This window comes from Chelmon rostratus, chromosome 5 (assembly GCF_017976325.1).
Source record: "Chelmon rostratus isolate fCheRos1 chromosome 5, fCheRos1.pri, whole genome shotgun sequence".
Taxonomy (NCBI): Eukaryota; Metazoa; Chordata; class Actinopteri; order Chaetodontiformes; family Chaetodontidae; genus Chelmon; species Chelmon rostratus.
This window is the reverse complement of record NC_055662.1, coordinates 22021031-22042349: the sequence shown is the minus strand read 5'-3', so window position 1 is coordinate 22042349 and position 21319 is coordinate 22021031. Positions and strand designations below refer to the sequence as shown.

The 21319-nt window shown below is 41.9% G+C and overlaps 2 protein-coding genes across 2 annotated transcripts; one reads left to right on the top strand and one right to left on the bottom strand.

The window, feature by feature from the left end:
• Positions 1-1610: 1610 nt before the first annotated feature.
• On the bottom strand, positions 1611-7851 carry slc2a11b (solute carrier family 2 member 11b). The gene is made up of 12 exons (XM_041937218.1): positions 7759-7851; positions 5177-5275; positions 4430-4590; positions 4221-4345; positions 4013-4142; positions 3786-3934; positions 3277-3461; positions 3025-3135; positions 2734-2835; positions 2541-2616; positions 2318-2445; positions 1611-2047 (listed from the first exon to the last, which is right to left on the bottom strand). The coding sequence occupies exons 1-12, from the start codon at positions 7795-7797 to the stop codon at positions 1853-1855; spliced, it is 1500 nt and encodes a 499-aa protein (XP_041793152.1). The 5' UTR covers positions 7798-7851; the 3' UTR covers positions 1611-1852.
• Positions 7852-9853: 2002 nt separating this feature from the next.
• On the top strand, positions 9854-21202 carry si:dkey-98f17.5 (uncharacterized protein LOC569123 homolog). The gene is made up of 12 exons (XM_041937484.1): positions 9854-9995; positions 11209-11320; positions 13446-13539; positions 14346-14400; positions 17293-17433; positions 17517-17677; positions 17757-17855; positions 18532-18677; positions 18855-19026; positions 19154-19266; positions 19515-19602; positions 20000-21202. The coding sequence occupies exons 1-12, from the start codon at positions 9884-9886 to the stop codon at positions 20051-20053; spliced, it is 1347 nt and encodes a 448-aa protein (XP_041793418.1). The 5' UTR covers positions 9854-9883; the 3' UTR covers positions 20054-21202.
• The last annotated feature ends 117 nt before the right edge of the window (positions 21203-21319 follow it).

Here is a 21319-nt window from a genome sequence, read left to right as displayed (position 1 = left end):
TCCATGATTGACTATTTAAGTTTCTCTGGTCATTTTATTGCAAATTTAAGAATATTTCACCACCAATAATTATCTGAAAACATAAGCAGCTTAACATGGGTGCTGCATTATTGCTTTATGTTGATATCTCTCTTGTGCAGGGGCACTGTATCAACACCGTATTTTAACACCTTTTATTATTATTGTGGTTTATGTTGAAGTGCATACTGTGCAACCTGGGGTCAAGTACTGCAGCACTTGTAGGAGAAACATTTAAGTAGTTAAGCTGTCTTGAAAGTGTTTGTTATGTGTTCTGCACTTGAAGACAAAAGGGTGGGCGGTACATACAAAAGGCACAGAGAAAGAGGGATGGATGGATCTATCTTTCTGCTGGCAAGTGGAGCACACAGAGTTTAAATCATGGGTTAGTTGCAGAGATGTAAGAACAGCATCACTGAAGGACATAAGTGAGAAGACTGGAATCAGCCATTGAGACAGAGAGGCTGTTTAAGTTTAATGCACCAGTCCAGATTTTTCTTCTCAGTTCATTATGCTCATCACAAAGAATATGTTTCCTTAAAACAGGGATGTTCCTCTAACTGGCAAAGAAAAGAATTCCAGCAAACGAAAGGAACGTATTCTGATCCGACCTCCCTCACGGCTACCGGGCTATTTTTGGACTTAAGCCGATTATATGATTTGGGAATTTGAGCCAAATACTCTAGAGGAGTAACTCCGGTGTAACTGGCACCCCTTTGCTTGCTGATACCTCTGAGCACATTCTAAGGCCATTTTACTTTAACTAAAATAGATATTTGATGAAAAGTCCTATTTTGCAACAGGCGACAGCTACAGAGCAGCAAACCTCGTTAACTTTTGATTTACTTAGAGGGTTGGGGTATTTAAAAAAAAATACTTGTACTTCACTTGAGTATTTTCTACATTTTCTGCTACCTTAAACTTTTACTCCACTACAATTCAGAGGCAAATATTGGACATTTTACTCTTTAATTTATGTGATAATTTTATGTATTTTGTGGACTGAGATTTTAAATACAAAATATAACCAACAACAATAAGAAGAATAATTACTAATAAGAATAATACAGTAACATGCAATATTCTGAAATGGGCCATTCTGCACAATGAGTACTTTCACTTTTTGTGCTTTAAGTATTTTAAGCCAATACAAATTTTGAATGCATGACTTGTACTCGTAATGGAGTATTTTTACACTGTGGCTACTTTTACTGAAGTAGAGGATCTGAGTACTTCTTCCATGGCCCTTCAGATAGTTACTGTTGATGATGATGCCACATTAGCTCTTTAGCAGTAACCATGCAACTAATAAATGTTGAAAGTTCTTTCCATAAAACAACTTTTGTTCATACATATCAATATTCTGGCTGCCTGAGGGATATTTAGGTCAAGTATTAATCCTTCTCATACTCTTTCCAGCCCTGTAAATACATGCACGGCACGCACTTCAATGAACCCTTTGTTCTCCAAAGCTGACACATCAAGAAGCCTGAATGGTGTAAAAAGTTAACACGGGTTAGGAAGCATTTTTCAGAAATTATCTTTATTGAAAAATGAAAAGAGTACAAACCATCAATTATTTATACCCAAATATTAAGGTCACTTCAGTTCATGTTTGTAGGGTAATGAGGATATTGAGATGTAACTATGAGGACATCTCTGAATATGAAGGAAAGCACCATAATTTACAGTATCATTCAATATCATGCTACATTTTAGTGATCTATTATGTTGTGTGTTGGGACTATAACGCCTTTTGGCTAATACACACTAGACATGAGATATAAATATTGTAAAGCTTCACATGCTCAAGGCCTGAGTCATGGGTTAAATTTCATATGGAAGTCGATAACAGTGTCGTCCCTGCTCCATCAGCCCGGCAGGCCTTTCTGTTGTTGGAGGAGCGGAACTCATTCTGGATTTCCAGGAAGGTTTTGTTCTTGGTCTCGGGAATCACGAGGAAAATGTACGTCACCATTAAGCAGCAGATGACCAAGAACACCAGGAAACAGTACTGCTGCAGCCCGATCTGTGCAAATAAAATACAACACACTCTCTCAGACATCTAAGCTTTTAATGTGTGTTTCCTAATTAGAAGTGTACCAGGCTGTGGTGGAATGCAGCTAAGTACATTTACTAAAGTACTGTTCTTAAGTGCATTTTTCTGCATGAGTACTTTTACTTTGAATGCTTTAAGTACATTGTCCTGATTATACAATCTGAATACTTCCTCCACCAGTGGTACCAGGCAATGAGAAAAAGTGAGGGATTGTCATGTTCAGTCATTTTGGACACCCACCACAATGAAAGGGAAGACCAGGCTGATGAGGAAGAAGCTGAGCCAGTTCACTGAGCCTGCGATCATGTACGCTGCGGGACGTGTGGCCTGCGTGAATAGCTCAGTGGTCAAGATGTTGGTCACGCCACCTTCACGGAACGAGGAACAACAGAAGAAATCACCATTAGTTTTAACTGTTGTGCAACAGCAGCTGCTGAGGAATGACTTCAAAGTTGCTTGTTACCTGGTCCTAAGCCAAAACTCAGGATAAAAGCAAACACACACACCATGCTCAAGTACGGAAATACAGGGCTGGCGTTCTGAGAGGAAGACAGGAACACACAGTAGAAGTGTTATCTGAGGTCAGGTGTTTGAAATAGCATGAAACAAGGGTTTAATATCCTTTTTTTTTTTTTACCGTGTCTGGGTGTTATTACCTGAAAAGTGAGCGTAAGTGTGAATAACACGCAGCAGATACTCATCAGCGTGTATCCTCCCATGATGAGCGCTTTCCTCCCCAAGTATTCAATGAGCATACCCTGCGAGGCACACAGCGTGTCACAAGACCAGAAAGACTCTGCGGACTTCCTCTTAGTTCCACAGGCATATCATCAGTTTTCTTCTGTGAAATCCTGCTCCACAGCTTTTTAGTTCATGTTTTACCATCACATGTCCCCTTTCAAGGAACCCAAGAATTGTAAGTGATCACACTTAAAAGTCATACTTACACAAGTTAAAGCCGTGATGCATTCACAGGCACCAGTGCCAACGGTCACATATGGGATTTTATCAATGGGAATGCCAGATTGTTTGAACAGGTAATCTGCGTAGAAGTAAATCTACAAGAAATATGAAGAAGAAAGCCAAATTATAAATTAGATAAAACAATAAAGTGTAGTGAGGCTGCCGAGGAAGAGATTTAACCTTGACAGCAGGACAGAGAATATTGGCAGACAACAGCTGTAACATCATGTACATACAGCATTGATGCCGTTCAGCTGTTGCGCAGTGTTGAGCAGTACGATGGTGAGGAGCTGCCAGCGGAGACTGCGATCAGCTAAGAGCTCCCAGGGTTTCATGGCCTGGAAACCTACTGAATTATTCCTCTCCTTCTCGATGTCCTCCCACTCGGCATCACAGCTGGCGCCGTGCAGTTGCTTCAGGGCTGCAGATAAGAAGACACATGACGATGTGGTTTGAATGTGGTTTTCTCCACACAATTCACTGTGTATCATATCACCTGATCAGGCTGCACAGTCTGTTACACGCGATCAAAGTTTCCTGTGTCAAATCAGTTTGTTTTTACACCATTTTGTCCTTCAGATGGATCACATGCTCTCGCAGTCACAAAGACAAATGTCTTTGACTCTGGTGATTCCAGACAAAGGGAGTCTTCCTCCTTTTAATCTACTCTGTCTTGCATGAAATCAATCAAAGAGAAATCACTGTGTTTTTTGAAATCAAAGTAACGCTGCAGCAGTCAGTTTACCTTTCTTGCATCCTTTGTCGTCTCCTCTGTCGATGAGCAGGTAGCGTGGACTCTCCGGGAACCAGGGCAGGACGAGGAGCTGCAGGAACGCTGGGATGCATGTGGTGGACAGCAGGATGGGCCAGTGCTCTTCCTTGCCCAGGAGCTCTCTGTGAAACCACACAGAGATCAAAATCTGGACACAGCAACCTTTTGAACACACATTCTGAGGAAGGGTTCACATTTACTTGAGGCCGATCACTTGTCCGGTCAAGAGCCCACCGGTGATGAAAACAGAGGTTCCCATTCCCATGGCACCACGGAGCTTAGTTGGAGCTATTTCTCCCAAATACAGAGGTTGAACACAAAGGCTAATGCCTATGAAAAAAGAGCACGATTAAGATGGTTTCAAGTTGAATACAAAGACGTGTTCAGCTGGGATGAATTTAAATCTACCTGCGTTTATTCCAGAGAAAAGACGTCCAATGATGAGCAATTCAAAAAATCCTGCTGGGTAGCTCAGACCCATCAGCACAGCAGCCATTAGCGCAAATATATTATTAGCCAACAGTGTCCCTTTCCTGGAAAAGCAACATGACAGCTTCACAACAGAAAATAAAACACAGAAATATGATATATATGCTGTATATATATATTGTCCACACCTGCCCAGCTTCACAGATAACGTCCCGCCAATCGATGCTCCTAAAAATCCTCCTATGGTGAATATTGACACAACAACGGACCAAAGCAGCGTGAGACCATCTTCTGATATGTCTGCCTGGTAACGCTCCCTCCAGGTTTGGTTGATGAAATCATGCACATACTGGAGATAAAAGATGGAAATACAACATGCAGCTTCATTATCTTATATCTTTAAGTTACGAGTTAATTTTCAGAAGCGCCTCTGAAGATGTAAACCTGATGCGTTGTAGAATATTAATCACACCCAAGGGTATATACAATTTGAGTGTAAACGATTGGTTGGTTAATCAATTAGTCGATAGTCAATTCAATGAAAAGAGTACTGACCCACTGTTTCAATAACAGGTCAGTTGTTTATTTTGAGCAGAATGCCTGAGGTTGTGATGGCATTTCTGGCTATTTTCTGAAATTTTGCAGACCAAACAATCAATCGATCAATGGAGAAAGTAAACAGCAAATTAATCCATTGTGAAAAGAATCATATATATACAATAAAGCTAGAAATGAGCTCCACCTCAACCAAATACAACAGTAAAATCCTGCTTTTACATGAATGCAGAGGCCATTTTTCTTCACTGAGTACTTTTACTTGTACTTGCTTTAAATATTTTGTCCTTATCTTACTTACATATTTATGCTTAACATTTCAATGCAGGACTTTCACTTGCACCAGAGTATTTTTAGAGTAGGAGTAGCAGAGTTATTACCGTTGTGGGTGCATTGATGACTGATACGTTATATCCATACTGAAAGCTTCCTCCTATACACGCAGCACACGTAGCCAGCAGAAGAGATTTGTTTGGAAACTGCAATAAAACAGAGATGACAAAACGTTGACATGAAGAAGTGAAAGCTGCGTCCCACCGACCCTGCAGAGAAAACTCTTATTTCATTAAAATCCACTTACCTTTATCTGCTTTCTAGTTTTGATTTCTTTAACAAGCAGAGGTTGATATTCATCCATCAACCTCGTCATTGTGTCGCCGGTGCTTCGCTCAAAGCAGCCTGTTTTTTTTCCAGAAGCCTATATTGCTTGAGGAGTATCCGTCATGCTCTCAGAGCAAGAACAAACTTACATCTGACGGGAGGACGAGTTCTTAGACTAACTTTATACAACTGATCTGTTGTCATAACATGACCGCGAGGTGAAGAGAATCAGTCACATTTTTCCAGACTCATCAGAATCTCATGCTGCTCTAAGCGAAAAAATACGTGGTGTTATTTCTCCGAAAGACAGAAGGGAATTAAGTTCATCCAAGGCCGGAAGAGCTGCTGCATCGTACTGACTATAGCAAACATACAATAGTAGGATTTTGACTGCACGTTAGTTCAGTGCAGGTAACAACGCAGGGCTCTCCACAGCTGTAAAGAGGAGGAGGGTGAATTAAACTCTGCACACAGAAGATCAGCGTTCACTGAGTGTGACTGACACACGCGTCCTGTGGAAAAACCTGTGTTTCTCAAAAATTATGATATCTGTCATGTACTTGGATATATAAACTTTAAATGTCATGAAAGTGTATAAAATGTTGGATACAGACGTAAAACTACTAGTATTCATATTTCTATTAATATCAGATAGATAGATAGATAGATAGATAGATAGATAGATAGATAGATAGATAGATAGATAGATAGATAGATAGGCATATTGTAAGCGGGATGCTTTGAGGCATTTGCGTAGAAAGGGCTTTCTTCTGGCGACTCGACCATGGAGCCCATTTTTGCTCACGTGCCTCCTTATTGTGCATCTTGAAACAGCCAGGCCAGTTTTTTTCAGAGACTCCTGTATTTCAGCTGTAGTTATTTGAGGGCTTTTCTTTGCATCCCGAGCAATTTTTCTGGCAGCTGTGGCTGAAATTCTTGTTGGTCTACCTGACCGTGGTTTGGTTTCAACAGAACCCCTCAGTTTCCACTTCTTAATTAATGTTTGAACACAGCTGATCGGCATTTTCAGATCCTTGAATATCTTTTAATATCCCTTTCCTGTTTTATACAGTTCAATTACCTTTTCCCAGAGATCCTTTGACAATTCTTTAGCTTTCCCCATGATTTATAAGCCAGAAATGTCAGTGCAGCACTGAATGAAAGATGAAGGGTCTGTCAAGAGCCCAGGAACTTCCCAGTTTGGGATCAGTAAAGTGAATAAAATTTAAAAAATTAAAAACACAGTTGTTTGATAATAAATAACTGTAGCACAACACTAACCATGAGTGAAAGAAAGGTTTTTGTGTGATCATTCATATTGTCTGAGAAAATGGCCAAGCAATCATAAATTCTGCCAGGGTATGTAAACTTATGAGCACAACTGTACTTTATTTATCCCAAGCTGGATACATACTGTTGTCATTATGTATTTATACTGTCTTATATTAACACACACACACACACACACACACGCACACACACATTTATATACATACTATGCACATTCCATATACTCATATTATCATACTATTTTATAATTAGTCATATCTGTTGTTATAGCCATTATTAGTCATTACTGCCCCCCACCCCACCCCACCCCCCTTTCTTTCTCTCTCTTTCCCCCACTTCTCTCTCTCGCTCGCCCTTCCTCGTTTTACGGCCTTTGCAAGGTTGAATTACTTACTAAGTCATTCACTACTGCTTGAATAAATCTATTATAGACTGAGAAGAAGTTCTCTTTTGGTCTGGCTGGTGTTTTTCCTCCTCCAGCAGGACACTTGCTTTATTGTTTAAGACTCCTCCAGTGAACTTGCTGGGAAATATTAGCATAACATCTGGGCCATTTATCAACAGCCTGTTGCTTTGTATGACTGAAAACATGATGGATGATACAAAGAATCAGCACTAACCAAAGGCTTTGTCATCCTTATACCTGCTCATAACTATGGCTTTTAATGGATCTACAAAGCATGAAAATGATTGATTTATTATGTATTATCTGAAATTGATTATTCACCAGTAATGAACAGCTTAGAAACATTTTTATAAAGACTGCCTCATTAAGTGGTACCACATACAATACTGCACTGCTTACATTTCTCTCTTTATTATCCAACAAATACGACAGCAAACAAAAAATAAATCTCAAACCTTAAAAAAAACGTACAGTACATGACCTTGTTGCAGTTCTTTCTGGTAATAAATGCTGATATTGGATGTGTGCACTGTAAACTTATCCACAGTGAACCGGCTAAACTATTCAAGACAGATCGATGTGGAATGACAAAGAAAATGTCAACTGCAGCCTTTTCATTTGTTAAATGGTTTGTAAAATTAGCACAGAGGGTCGGTTTGAACTTACCTCTTTCTTTGATCGCACGGGTCCCTGACTGGAGTTCATTTTCAAAGCTGCCGTAAAATAATGCTTGAATGAGCCATTTATCACGGATGTACCACCACAGTCGAAGCTCGTACATAATAGCAGCCCATTGGAAGGTGCAGCATATGACTCTCCACGGGGAGGGCCATTAACTCCTTAAAACACATTCCTGCATGTTCCTGAAGCTTGCCCGGACAGAAATACAGAAATAATACTGACCCTTTCTTGTCCAAATGAATAGAATGGGTTGCTTGTGTCTGAGGAACAGGGCCAGAAGGAAGGAGCACCAGCTGAATACAGTGGAGCACCAGAGCAGAAAGTCATCACACATTTATTGTGAAATAATTCCAGTCTCTGGTTAAGATTAAAATTATTTTATTGTGTGACTCAGATTATATAATATTAATATAATCTGACCACTTGGAGGCAGACTAATTTTCTAGCATGTAGGGCACTGGCATATTTTCTCAATTTTAGGGGCATGATTTGTGTACTAACTCATGTTTTCTTTACTGGAGGGGGACCCTTGATAGCGCATTTTCTCCATTTTAAGTACACAGGTTAGTGCAGTTTATCATGTTTTCTCCACTGGAAAGCCACTCATGAGGGCACAGCATCCTGTTTTCTCCATTTGAAGTGTGGAGATCAGTACACTTGATCATGTTTTCTCCACTGCAAGGGCCCATAGAGGGCACTGCATCACGTTTTCTCCATTTTTAGTGCAGATATTAATGCACTGCACGTACTCTGACGTACATGTTATTTTAGAATCTACAGCCATGCTGGTGAAGTGTGTCTCGAATTTTGACTAAACCAGAAAAGCAGCCCCTCACCATCACACCTCCTCCTCTATGCTTCACAGTGGGACCCACACAGGCAGGTACCATCTGTTCACCTTCTCTGCAGCTCTGTAAAATCTGGATTCATCAGACCAAAGCACAGATTTCCACTCTGATGTCCATTTGTTGTGTTTCATGGCCCAAGCAGTTCTCTTCTTCTTCTTGGTCTCCCTCAGTGGTGGTTTCTTTGCAGCAGTTTGGCCATGAAGGCCTGATTGACACAGTCTCCTCCCAGCAGCTGATGTTGAGAAGTGTCTGCTGCTTGAACTCTGCGAACTCTGTGAAGCAGATCTCAGGAGCTCGTTAACTGGTGATTTCTGAGGCTGGTGACTGTAACGAATTTCTCCTGTGCAGCAGGGGGAACTCTTGCTTTTCATGGGAGCCACTTTCATCAGAGCCTCTGTTTTTGTGACTGCGCTTGAAGATACATTCAAAGTTCTTGAAATCTGAAGAAAAGATGGACTGTTGTTTTAAGACAGATCGGAGACATTCAGTTGCACAATAAGCAGGCTACCACTCTTCACCTCAAGTACGTTTGTACTTTTACTTAAGTGACTTCTTGAAGGTGTGGCTTTAGAGGAGTATTTCTATAGAAATTTTGAATAATTAAAAAAAATGGGACCCCTGCCATCTTGAATATAATGCAAATCTAGATCATTTAAGAATATGTGCATTGTGAACATCAAGCCAACTAATATATTTAAACTGATAAAACTAGATGCTGACACAGGGTCCCTCCACAGGACAAAGTCTCAGGAGGCCATAAAAACTTGCCTGATATCAGACAGAGCTTGGTGGAGGGGTCAGATTCAAAGGTTTGGATCCAGACAGTGGAAAAACATCAGTACAGAACAGGTAAACGTGGTAAAAATGCAAGAAGAGTTCTTACACTATCAGTTTATAATGTGATTCTGTGCACAGAATGAAACAAATATGCATTTATTGAATTCTGACAAAATCATTGCTGCACAGGTCATCAGGGGCCATTGGGGCCCTTGAATATGTGGGACCCCTGTGCATTTGCCTGCATTGGAAGTCCAGACAGGACTGGTTCCAGGGTCGGGTCTAATCCTTCAAGAATTAGACCAAAACCCAGCAGGCTCAGACATGAAACTTTGCCCGTTCATGGTGAGTCCGTCACCGGTGTCATGTCAGCGTTTGACCGCAGGGGGGCGCTTCATCCGCACAGGATGAAGTCCTCTTTGTGCAACACTGAAAACCTTCCCCTGGTGGTTTAAGACAGAACAGAGAGGCGGCTGGTGTCCACAATGTCGGGCAGGAAGCCCCGGTCTGTGGCGAACCCCCTGGAGTCTGCTATCACCACACCGAGTGAGAGGATCCTGAAAGAATGCCACACTCTGTATGTCGACAGCGAAAACGGTAAATAATCAATAACCTGGATTATTGATGAGATTCTGAGTGAGGAGCGCAGAGCAGAAACAGGCACGCATAGTTGGGCCGTTATGTAACTTACTGGTGTGAAGTTTGCGGTGAAGTGAAAGCTGAAGTGCTGCTGGTTTCGCTGGTTGGTGTGGTTTGTGTGGACTCGGTGGTGGTCTGCAGCAGCTGTCTGTCAGTGTCAAACACATGACACTGAGGCCGGCCGGCCGGGTGTGTGTGTGTGTGTGTGTGTGTGTGTGTGTATACTTTGCCCTCACTGTGTTTCCTGTCTGTATTATTACAGTATGTGAGTTCACTCTTCACTTCAACAACAATGCGTTGTGAGGGATTGTGAATTCGTGTTTTATCTGTAACATTTTTCCCAGTTTTTAACACTTTATGTTCATCAGTTTCCTGAAAGGAACTAAGTCAGTTTTAATTAAAGGATAAACAGTCTTTTGGGGGCCTGCAGCTGTTTTTATTATTGATAATTGATATTTTTTTCCATTAATTGACTGATTATTAGTCTATATTGTCCAAAAATAGTGAAGAAAAGCTCAAGGTGATGCTTTCAAATGTCTTTTTTTTGTCGTAACAGCAGTTAAAAACTCAAAGATATTCACTTTAAAATGATTTGACAAAGAAGAAGCAGCAAATTCTCTCAAATGAGTCTCTGGAACTGGAGAATATTTGGCTTTTTTCACTATTTTTGCTTACAGATTGATTGAAAAGATTAATCCATCATCCAAATGGTTGACAGTTATATTTCTGTCAATAGACCAATCAATTAATTGATTTGTAGTTTCAGCCCTAGACTCTCAAGGTTATAGGAGAAATTAATAGGAAGTAATTAACTTGAAATGAACCAGTTGAAAGCTGTCTCCATTTTCCCTGTAAACACCACCAAATTTATTAAATAAAAGAGGTCACTGAGCCGATTTTCCGGCTTCCTCTTGTTCACACTCACACATTTACACACACTTACAGCATCAACAGCTGGAAGATGTTCATCACACGCACACGTCTGACCCGTCGATCAGTGAGCAGCTTCACTGAAGCAGTTTGGGGGCTGAAAAATGTGTTTAATAAAAATCTGAGGTTGTGTACTATTTGTAACTTTTTTTTAACTCAAATCTTTAAATAATGATAATAATAATAAAAAGTATTTCAGTTCTTTCTGCTATTTTGTTCCTGTATTTCTGTGTGTGTTCAGGCCTGGTGAAGATTGCCAGCAGCCTTGGGGTCCGGCTCTTGCCTCCCAGGAAGAAGATCGTTGTGATGATAATGGGTAACCACTCTGCAGGGAAGAGCTCCTTCATCAACTGGTAATACATCTTATAAACAGGAACGCTGCCTGACCAGAGCGTGTGTGGATGAGAAAATATCACCACCACACGTGACTTTAAAAGGAGCTCTGTGGTTTGAATAAAGTGCAGCAGTTTTGTCACAGGGAACGTTTATTTTTACAGCTGCTTTCGGAATCAGGCAACAGAAAACAAAAAGTAGATCAAATATTAACCTTCATTTCCTGATTTTCTTCTTTTGTTTAATTTTGAGCTAATTCTCATTAAGCATGAGCATTTAGGGGCGATACGGATGATATCTTCGATCATATTACATGTGATTTGTTGTTTCCATAAAGTAGCCAGATGGAAATGTCTTTTTTGGCTAATGCAGCTAATTAAATCACTGATACTTCCTCAAATTAATCCTAACTTCCTGTAAACCCAATATTTCCATCAAACAACCTCATTGATTGCTATATGATAGTAACTTTGCCACAATGGCTTTGTACAGCACAAGAAATCACCAGATCTTATGGTTGCAACAATTGTTTTCTTGATCAGTTAAACTTGTGATTATTTTCTTATTTAGTTAGTTTTGTCTAAAATGTCAGAGATGAATGAAAAATGTCAATCAAAACCTGAATTTTTTCTATTTATGATAAAGAAAAGCAGCAAACATTCACTGTTTAGACGCTGGAAGCAGCAAATTATTTATCATTTATCATCTAAATAATTGTTTTGTATGTACTTATGGTAGGAAATTGTTATGTATCGCTCAACCCCTGTGTTGTGTTTGAGGGGTCTCTGCACAGCTGAAATGTTCCTCTCAGCGAGTTCAGGAATGTGTTTTGAACCACCTCCACGAGGAGCTCAGCTGTCAGTCATCCACTGATCAGCCACTGATCTCACATATTTCAGAGGGGTGGTGGCTACAGCGGGGCGGTAGCTGTTTTTATCATGTTGTGGATGTTTGGGTTGTGTTTTCTGTGTCTCTGCACATCATGTTATTTCCAGAGTTGCTGTTAAATTGATTCAATCAATAACTTCTCCCTGAGGGGAAGCACCGTAGTCGTTTCTAAATATTATTAAGATTCAAGATTAAGATTCAAGAGTCTTTATTGTCATTGAGCATGTCAGTGAAATTTTCATTGCAACCCCCATGTTAGGAACAGATAGTAAGAAAGATAAGAAGACTAGAATAAAATAAAGATAATAAAATTAAGATAACTACAATAAAATAAAATAAACCAACATGCAATAAAATATTTGTAAAGCAATTAACAGTATACCAGAATGAAAATATACTAAGGCAATAAAATATACTAAACAATAAACAAAAATCTCACAGTCTCTCACTGCAGTGAGGGGCTGCTGGGGGTGATAGCTCTAACAGCTCTGGGGAAGAAGCTGTCCCTCAGTCTGTTAGTGGTGGTGCGGATGTTCCTGTACCGCTTTCCTGATGGAAACTGAATATCTGAAGACAAATTCAGTAATATGAAGAGGTGAAAAATAGTTGTGAGCATTTTTCACAATTTTCTTACATTTAAAACCAAACTATCGATGATTAGTTGTAAAATCTGAAATGTGAAAATATACGGATAATTGTTAGTTGCAGGACGACTAGAAATAAGCCTCCGCTGGTTTGAATCCTGCTCTCTGAGAAGAGGCTGGGATGCTTCCCTCCTGATTTGATACTCTCACAGTAACTGGGTGCAGATTCAATAAGTATTGCATTTTTTTAAGCAGTGTGGTCCTACAAGTATTTCAATGTGATATTCAGACTTTTGTTTGCTTTTTTAACACTAGATCATAGAAAAAAGTTGATTTCCAAAAACAATGCACATCATATGTCAGTCAGTCTGGTTAGTGCCTTGAGAAAATAATGAATAAAATAAGATGTCAGGCCTAAATGAATAGAGCCCCTGGACACTAAACACAGCACAAATGTGAGACTTTAAATGAACTTAAACTCTACGTCTGCAGGATAAAAGCAGTAGCTTCTTTCCACCTCCCTCAATAAGATAAATTAAACAACTGACTATGAATTATTTCGATTCAGGAATCAAAAAAATCTGTTAAAAATCATGAAAAAAAAGAGACTCACAATGCTTAAGTAAATAGATTTTTTCCCATCCCTAAAAGAAACCTATTGCTCTCATTGTAGGTATGCTGAAGAGCACATACAGAAAGCAGGCGTCGCCATTGAAACGCAGGGTTTCACCTTCATCACAAGCGGCCGCAAAAGAGAGTCACTGACGGTAAGAACGGCATGAAGACGGCCGGCAGTCCAGCACCGATACAGAAGGACTCTGTGTCTGATCTGACCTCTGAAACACAAGAGCCGACCAGTGTTTGAAAAGAGAACCACGATAACTTCAGTACCTCATGCAGCCAGCTTTGTGTTGCGTGCTTCATTTGAATGCTTTTGTAATTCATTTCCGGATGTTATCCCTGACTGTTGGCGAGCAGTTTCTCATGCTCAGACGTTGCTGCTTGGTTGAGGGATTTTTATGAATGTTGAACTTCAGTAATGGGAACCGAAGCTGCAGCCAGTCATAACGGTTGATGAAGCGATGCGTTCGATGTCAGCTTGTGCGGAGGACACTCCCTCACTCTGTGATGATTCCTCATTCTGTATGCTGCTCCAATGAGGGGCTTTGTTGTGTAGGCACACACACACACACACACACACACACACACACACACACAAACACACACACACAGAGAAGCATCTTTGCAGCATACAAACAGGCTCGGGAGACACCTGTCTGTCCGTCCTCTCTCATCCTCTTCCCTTTGCCTCTCTGTTCACATCTTGCTGTGGTGAAGGTGATGAAGATGAATAATATATTTGCAGTGCAGGACTGCAGAGTGGAAGGATTATCTCTTCTGTACAGGAAAAGCTTAAAGCGAGCGTGCAGAGCTGCAGCACAGCAGCTGGTGGAAGACTTGGGAGCGAAGTGCTGAGAAGAGAGAAGAGAGAGGACTCTTTTGTAGCAAACTGCAGAATCATATTTGTCTTCTCAGGTTATGTCTCACATTGTCTTTTTTAACTCTTTCACAGGGGAATGCAACCCTACATCTCTACCCTCACTTTCGACCAATCCTCGAGTTCAAAGGTAAGCCTTCCTGTTTTAACATCAGAAACTGATAATGGCTCTCTAAAAAGTGCCCTATTCAACGCACTTAGCATGGCTGTACTGAAAATGCAGTGATATTGAAGCATTGTGCTTCTCTACTGTACCTATCCTTTACTGAAATCTATTTTTATGTTCCTAAATTAATCATTATGCGCAGTTCTGGTGTCAGCATGCAGATTTTTCAAGTCAAGTTAATATCATCTCGTTTGCAGAGTGTGCAGCAGAGGAATGCATCTGATTGTGTGTTTTTTTTTTTTTTTTTTTGTTGATTTAGTTTTTCCTCTGCTGGCTTCATGATGAAAAACATCAAAGAGCGAATGGAGGGGATGAAGTGTTAAAATGTGCTGGAGCAGCAGGGAGAAGCAGCATCAGGAATAGCGAACAGGAGATGAATGTAATTATGAGCTGCAGACAGAGATTGGTTCCTTTGAGGTTTAAGATGCCGTGTGGCCCCGTGAATATTTCCCACTGGAGGCTGCGAAAGCGAATCCACGTGCACATCACGTCCTCATATCCAGTTAAAAAGTTGGCTTTTGCTCTTTTAGGTGAATTAAAAAAACATTTCGTTCATAGCTCGGACATTAGAGCTTCTGGCTGTTTCATCCTGTGTATTTATCCGTTTCTGCTTATCACAGGTCGGCCTTATCTTTTGTGATTTGAGGTCGAGTTTAGGTGCTTCACTTAGATGACTCAACACTGAGTCATCGCTTTGACGTATGAAGTTTTCTTAACAAATCAAACCTGCCTCCTGTTCTCTTCATGTTACATTTGTGCTGTTTGTTTCTGCGATGTGCGAGTTGAGATTACTCTCACACAGAGGAAAGAGGCGTAATTGGGCGCCGGGTTAAGACGGTTGCCCGCGGCTCTCTGTTTGTCAGCAGCGGTCTGAAGCTTCTGGATGTCGAGGTGGTCGTGCAGAGAGTCTGGGTGTGCCTGCCTGTCTGAGTGGGAGCATCAGCGTGGGTGGGGGGAGGGGAGGGCAGTGATGTATATGTGTGTGTGTGTGCATTGACAGTGAGTGAGAGTTCACTGGGTGCGGACCGGAGCGCTCACGGCACGCCGTGTGAGTCACACGCCCCATCGACAGCAGTGCAGTGGAGTCAGGAGTAGCTGCTGAGAAATGTCACGGCCATTAGAGACGGCACAGCCCAGACTCCAGCAGCAGCAGCAGCAGCAGCAGCAGCTCTGCAGGCCTGCAGAGCCTCGCAGCACCAACGGTCTGCTGCTGGAATACATGCAGGCTTTTCATTTGAACTCCGTCCCCGCCTCTGGAAATACACTACATCAGGCGTTTGTTTACCTGCCACAGCGACTGAGGATGACTCATCAGAAAAAGCACCATATATCCTTATGTGGGAGTAGCTGCTGATTGTACAGTTTGGGATATGCTCGGAGACACTTCTTAATGTTGTTTTAGACTTAGGATGTTTAACTCTGTCTGTTTGTCTTTATCTTATCAACCTGTTGTCAAGAGTTTTGCTGCGTGAGAAATTGACTGGTTTCATCTCAAGTCAGATGACTTGTGTTAGACAACAAAAATTGTAGGTCTGTGCTGTTTGCTCGTTTAGATATATTTGCACTGCGTCTGGTTTGACCTCTTCAGTCCAACAAGTTCTTTTTTAGCCTTTCAGCCGATGCAGCATGATTGCAGCCTTTGCCCTTTTCTTCGTGCACAGGATCTCCAGTGTCGCCTTCTCAGTTACAGTCACTTGAGGAACTTAGCACCCATCGGCGAGTATCGCTCACGTTTCCTTTTCACCTTTTAGGAGACTCAGAGGTCTTTCTTCAAATAGAGTGGATGAAAATGTCTGTATCAAGGCTGTTTGACTCACTTATTTTCAAATGGACTTGCATAATTGCTGTTTTTCTCTTTTTAATAACGCAAAGATGCATGTGCATGCTTTGAACAACCAGCAGCCTTATAGAGAAAGAACATGAAGCTACTTCATATATATATTGTTTTCCTGTCACCTTCGGCGCAATGATTATTTCGAGAAATCACTTCTGAGACGTGCGATAGGAGGCAGATGCATCGATAACGTTGCCATGCTGATGTAAGAGAAACACAAGGGAATGCTAATGTGCCACAGCAGCAGTGGCCCTGCTCGCTGCGGCACAAGGATGTGATTTGTGCTGGCTGTTAACACCTGCCTCTTCCTATGAAACAGCCTCAGTGTCATCCCAGGCCTGTGTGTGCGCGCGTTAGAGGGAGGCTGGTGTGGTGGGTGTGGGTGGGGTTTACTTAGTCAGTAGTCGGGGTCCGTCTAAATAGCGATCCTGTTCTGGAGCTTCGAGGGGGGCTCGTGTGCCGTGGTTGTGTCGGAGTATCGTAGCCTCACAGTGCGTTGCCTCACAGTCGTTCTTCACTGGCTAGCTTTATGTCCCACGCCTCACGCTAAAGCTGCCAGTTGAAGAGCTGTTGTGTGTAACCATGACAACCAGGCCGCTCCGCAGAGGGGGCGGTGGGAAAAACCCTAACAAATGTGTTCATGTGTTAAAATCGAAGTTGTATCTGTGAGGGTGTGGTCGCCGTTTGAGTTCAACCAGAATTTATTGATGCTTTTTCCCAGGTGTTTTAACGCAGGCTGACTTAAGTTAAATCTGTATCATCGTTGCACTTTAGTTACAAATACACACTTTTTGCAAATGCGAGCAGCGAGCACCAAAAGTTGACAGTGGTTCTCGATCTTTGTCACTGGCCCCCCTTGGGCTTCCAAGTATCGACTGCACTGCGGCTTCCTGTAGCACATGATAATATGGTCATTAGAGGTGACGGCTTCCTGCGGGGACCAGACGTTTAATTTCTAATGTTTGTTTCTATGAATTCATCCCGAAGGAAACGCATGCACACACACTGTTTGTATGTTCCAGGTGTTATGGACTATCTGTCTGCCGAGATCTCCACCTCCAAGCAGAAGAAGTTCAGTCTGGTGACATTTGTGGACACGCCGGGTTTGGTGGACGGGGACATGGTCTACCCTTTTGATGTCAACAGCGCCATCACCTGGTTGGGTATGTCTGTGCTGCTGTGAGTTTACCCATCTCCCTCTAAAGCCGCTGTGTGCCTCTAAAGGATGTTTTGTGTTGTCGCGCAGGCGAACAGGCCGACCTGGTGTTCGTGTTCTTCGACCCGATGGGTCAGGCGCTCTGCAAACGCACCCTCAACATCGTGGAGAAGCTGAGCGAGAAGTGTGGAGACAAGCTGTTGTTCTACCTCAGCAAGGCCGATGAAGCTGGGAATGAAACAGACAGACAGGTCAGTCCTGTGGCTTTTTTTTTTTTCATCCCAAAGTTAAACCTGAAGAAAAAGTCCTCATATTTGTGTGTTTCTGCAGAGGGTGATGATGCAGATAGTCCAGGAACTGTGTCGCCGTCCAGGTCTCAACAAATGTGGTTTTGAGATGCCGACAATCTACATCCCCAACCCCCAGAAGGTTAGACTGCTTTCTGTATGTTCCTGTGATGACAAGTTAACAGATTTTTTTGAGTGAGATTCAAAAATGAACATGCTTTTAGTTTTAACCACCACAAAGTGAACACAGCCACTGATTCCTGCTCTAAATCATGCCATCAGTCTTAAGAGTCTTCCTTTATCAGATCCCGGTCTGATGTTTACTCTGGTTTTAAAGCTCTCTGCTATCCGTGAGGTTGAACAGCCATTGATCATCCTTGAATGTAAATTTTGCACTCCAGCTTTCCTGGTGGCTCTTGAAGGCTGGAGCAGGATGATTCATTTTGCAATATGATGACTGAGAGAGTTATCTACTCTCCGGAGGGGGGGCAGGGGTTGTAAACCATGGCCTTTGATCAGCCACCTTTGACAATGGCAGCCCCAGTCCAGAGTTATTGCTGCACCATCTTGTGATCTACAGCCACAAAGCTGCACTCCGCATGGTAGATTTGTGCATCCCTCCCGACCTCTCGTTTATTTTCGCTGAGCAAGTGCAGCCTCACTTCCTGCGAAGTGCACACGGCTGTCAGTCAGAACACCCTGAGGATTTGTCGTGGAAGTTTCCAGAGCGTCCCTGTTTAAGATGCACAGCTGCGCATGTTTGCACAGTTGTTCCACCACTGATGCACTTACGAGCTTACTTACTTTGTCTCGCATAGCCGAGCCGGTGCGTGAACCAGATCGACGGGGTGTGTCAGACCATCGAGAAGACCATCAACCAGGCCGTTCAGAAGACTCTGGATCAGCTGGAGAAAGACTGTGACCTTATTTGTTCCACCATCAGCACCAAACTACACAAGGACAGGTTAGCATGTGCTACCGTGAAGCTAATTTAGCCTGATGCAAAATGACAGCGGCGTCAGTGGACAGATAAACACAGCAGAGCAAATAAACCATATCACGAGTGTACAGAGAAGATAACAGATATTGCCCTCTGCAGGAAACGGGTTATGAAAATCACATTTCTTCTGTGTGTGCGCAGGGCCGATGTGACCTACAACAAAAGCGTCCGTCGTCACTCGTTCCTGTGCGGCGCTCTGGGCATTGTCCTTCCTACCCTCCTCATCCTCAGTTTCATTGTGAACACTGTCTCCAAAGAGCAGCTGGACGAGCTGCTGGGTGAAGGGCCTGCTCGGTTCATCTCCGTCCTCACAGTAAGTCACACAGGTGTACAAATGATATCGTAACATGTCAGTAAAATATCATTTCATTCCATATTTTACTCGTTTTTCTCCAAGTCTGCTCGTTTCTCTGAGTGTCTGTTCAACGCGTGTCTCACAGGGAATCGTGATGTTTTTATGGGACTGGATACCAGAAGATGGACAAGTTTTGTTTGTCATCGTTTTTGGAGCTTTTTGCTACCTCCTGCTTTTCCTAGCAAAGTATTTTGCAGGGTAAGTTTTAAAAACATATACACACACATGTAGAGCTTGAACAGTGAAGTGATCGATCAGTCAGTCGATTGACAAAAAGTTAATTAACTAATTAACTATTTTGAGAATTCATCCTCTGCTTTCTGTATTTTCTATCAGCTTATCTGATAGAAAATTATTATCTTTGGGTTTTGAGCTGTTGATCACACAGAAAAACACATTACTATTGAAATTCTGATTGAACATTTTGTTACGTTGTTCATTTTCAGCCGAGGGAATAAGACTCTGACGAAGAAGGAGAAGAGGGTGATGGCAGAGTACAGCGATTACATCCAGGATATCGTCAAAACTAAGAAGGTTAGATTTCTGTTTTGTGCCGTCGTGCCGTGTCCGTGCTGATGTTAAAGCTGCAGTAAGACTTTGAGTAATTACAATGTGTAACAAACACACAGAGAAAAGTTCGTACCAGACTCTGCAGCTCTGCTGAGCTTTTTAGCGTCTTTCAGTTTTTGTTTTGGATTTTATGATCGACTGCTTTGCTGCTAACTGCTAACAGCAGCTTTATGTCAGATGAAGGGTAACGTTGCATCACATGTTTTCAGTGTTCTTCCGTACAGAGAGGTCGTTGCAGAATGCAAGCACACTGAATGGCTGTTGGAGAAGCCGACAGTGTGGGTATGGTCGGCTTCTCCATGCTGGTGCATCAAAAACAGGGTTTGACTGTGAATCTCACACAGTTCATTTTTCTCCACAGGGGAAATTGTACGAATGGTACCTCCAGCAGTGTGCAGCAGAATATGACCTCTGACCTCAGGTAAGCTGAGGACGCAGCTCAGCATACTGCTGCAAGAGTTTTGTGAAAAGCGGCCCATCTGCCACCGTGCATCGTTTGGTATTTATAGTGGAATCAGCAGGACTTTCAGGTGATCATCCACCGAACGATCAGGTTTTTCTCTTCTCGGTCCGGCAGGTGTAACAGAGATCACTGCCAACATTTATCATCTCAAGATCTTAGTCTAAGTGCCTTCAGTGCAGGAGAAGCTGTGATTGTCGTCGTTTGATGAGAGCAAATTTCATTCATAATGTGAATCAATTTTTTGTCAATACTAGAAGGAATTGTTTACAAATGGACTTTTTTTCTAATTTCCTCACCTGCAGCTGCTTTCTGCCAGCGGACATGTTTTTTACGATGTCCTCTGTGCTCTGTCTGTCTTCGTGGTCCTCACTGCACCGTCCTGAAGTCTGACGGTTATAAAATAAACACTCGGGCATTACAGTGGAACATTTCCTCAAATATTTTCATACCAATAAGAGCTGCAGGCTTCCTCCTGCCTCCAAAGAGTCTCTGTCCTCCTCCTAGACATTTGTTGTGTGATTTGTGAAGCCATCAGATGCTCATATGTAAATCTCTGTCATGTGATGATATTCACTGAAACCGCAGTACAGACCTTTGATTTAAGTACTTTAATACTACAGTGAACCTGGCGAGCAGTGGAGTCTGTCACTGCACTGATGTGTGTCTCCTAGCTGTCCGTGACCACTGAACTCTCCATGTTGTCTATGGAATTAGATTCATGGATCTAATACCATGTACTGCCTTCACTCCAGTGTTTGTAGACATATTTATTAGTCTTTGAGGTGCTTTTAACCCAAATAATGTAGAAAAACCTTTGTGGGCTGTTTTGCAATATTATTGTGAACCCTGTCAGTGTGTGTGTTAGATGCCTTCTCATTAGGGAAAATCTTTGTTTTATGAGATATTCCATTTATAAATTATGTGTGAATTTATCTACTCTGTGTCATTTGTGTGTTAAGTGTTTGTATTTTATGAAACTGAGACTCTTGACTTGTCTAGAAATGTTTTTTAGTAATCCCGACTCAAAGAATGAAACTTGTCATAAAGCTGCAAACTATGCTCTGTCTCTTCCGTGAAAATTATTAAACATTTTCTACTGACTTCTACTCTGATTATTTTCTGTTTTCCTGGTCAGTAAAGTCGAGGAAGCACACATAAACAACAGGTGCAGTGACATGGAGAAGGAAATGTGGAAAGTTATTGTTGGAAGACTTTTAT

Bases quoted from the DNA above. Each gene is read 5' to 3' on its own strand.
- slc2a11b (XM_041937218.1), bottom strand. From the start codon at position 7,797: ATGAACTCCAGTCAGGGACCCGTGCGATCAAAGAAAGAG. The intron at 4,143-4,220 runs GTAGATTTAAAT...CTTTTTTCATAG, and splicing joins TTTCTCTGGAATAAACGCAG to GCATTAGCCTTTGTGTTCAA. The intron at 3,462-3,785 runs GTAAACTGACTG...TCTTATCTGCAG, and splicing joins CGACAAAGGATGCAAGAAAG to CCCTGAAGCAACTGCACGGC.
- si:dkey-98f17.5 (XM_041937484.1), top strand. From the start codon at position 9,884: ATGTCGGGCAGGAAGCCCCGGTCTGTGGCGAACCCCCTGGAGTCTGCT. The intron at 13,540-14,345 runs GTAAGAACGGCA...ACTCTTTCACAG, and splicing joins GCAAAAGAGAGTCACTGACG to GGGAATGCAACCCTACATCT. The intron at 19,027-19,153 runs GTAAGTCACACA...CGTGTCTCACAG, and splicing joins GGTTCATCTCCGTCCTCACA to GGAATCGTGATGTTTTTATG.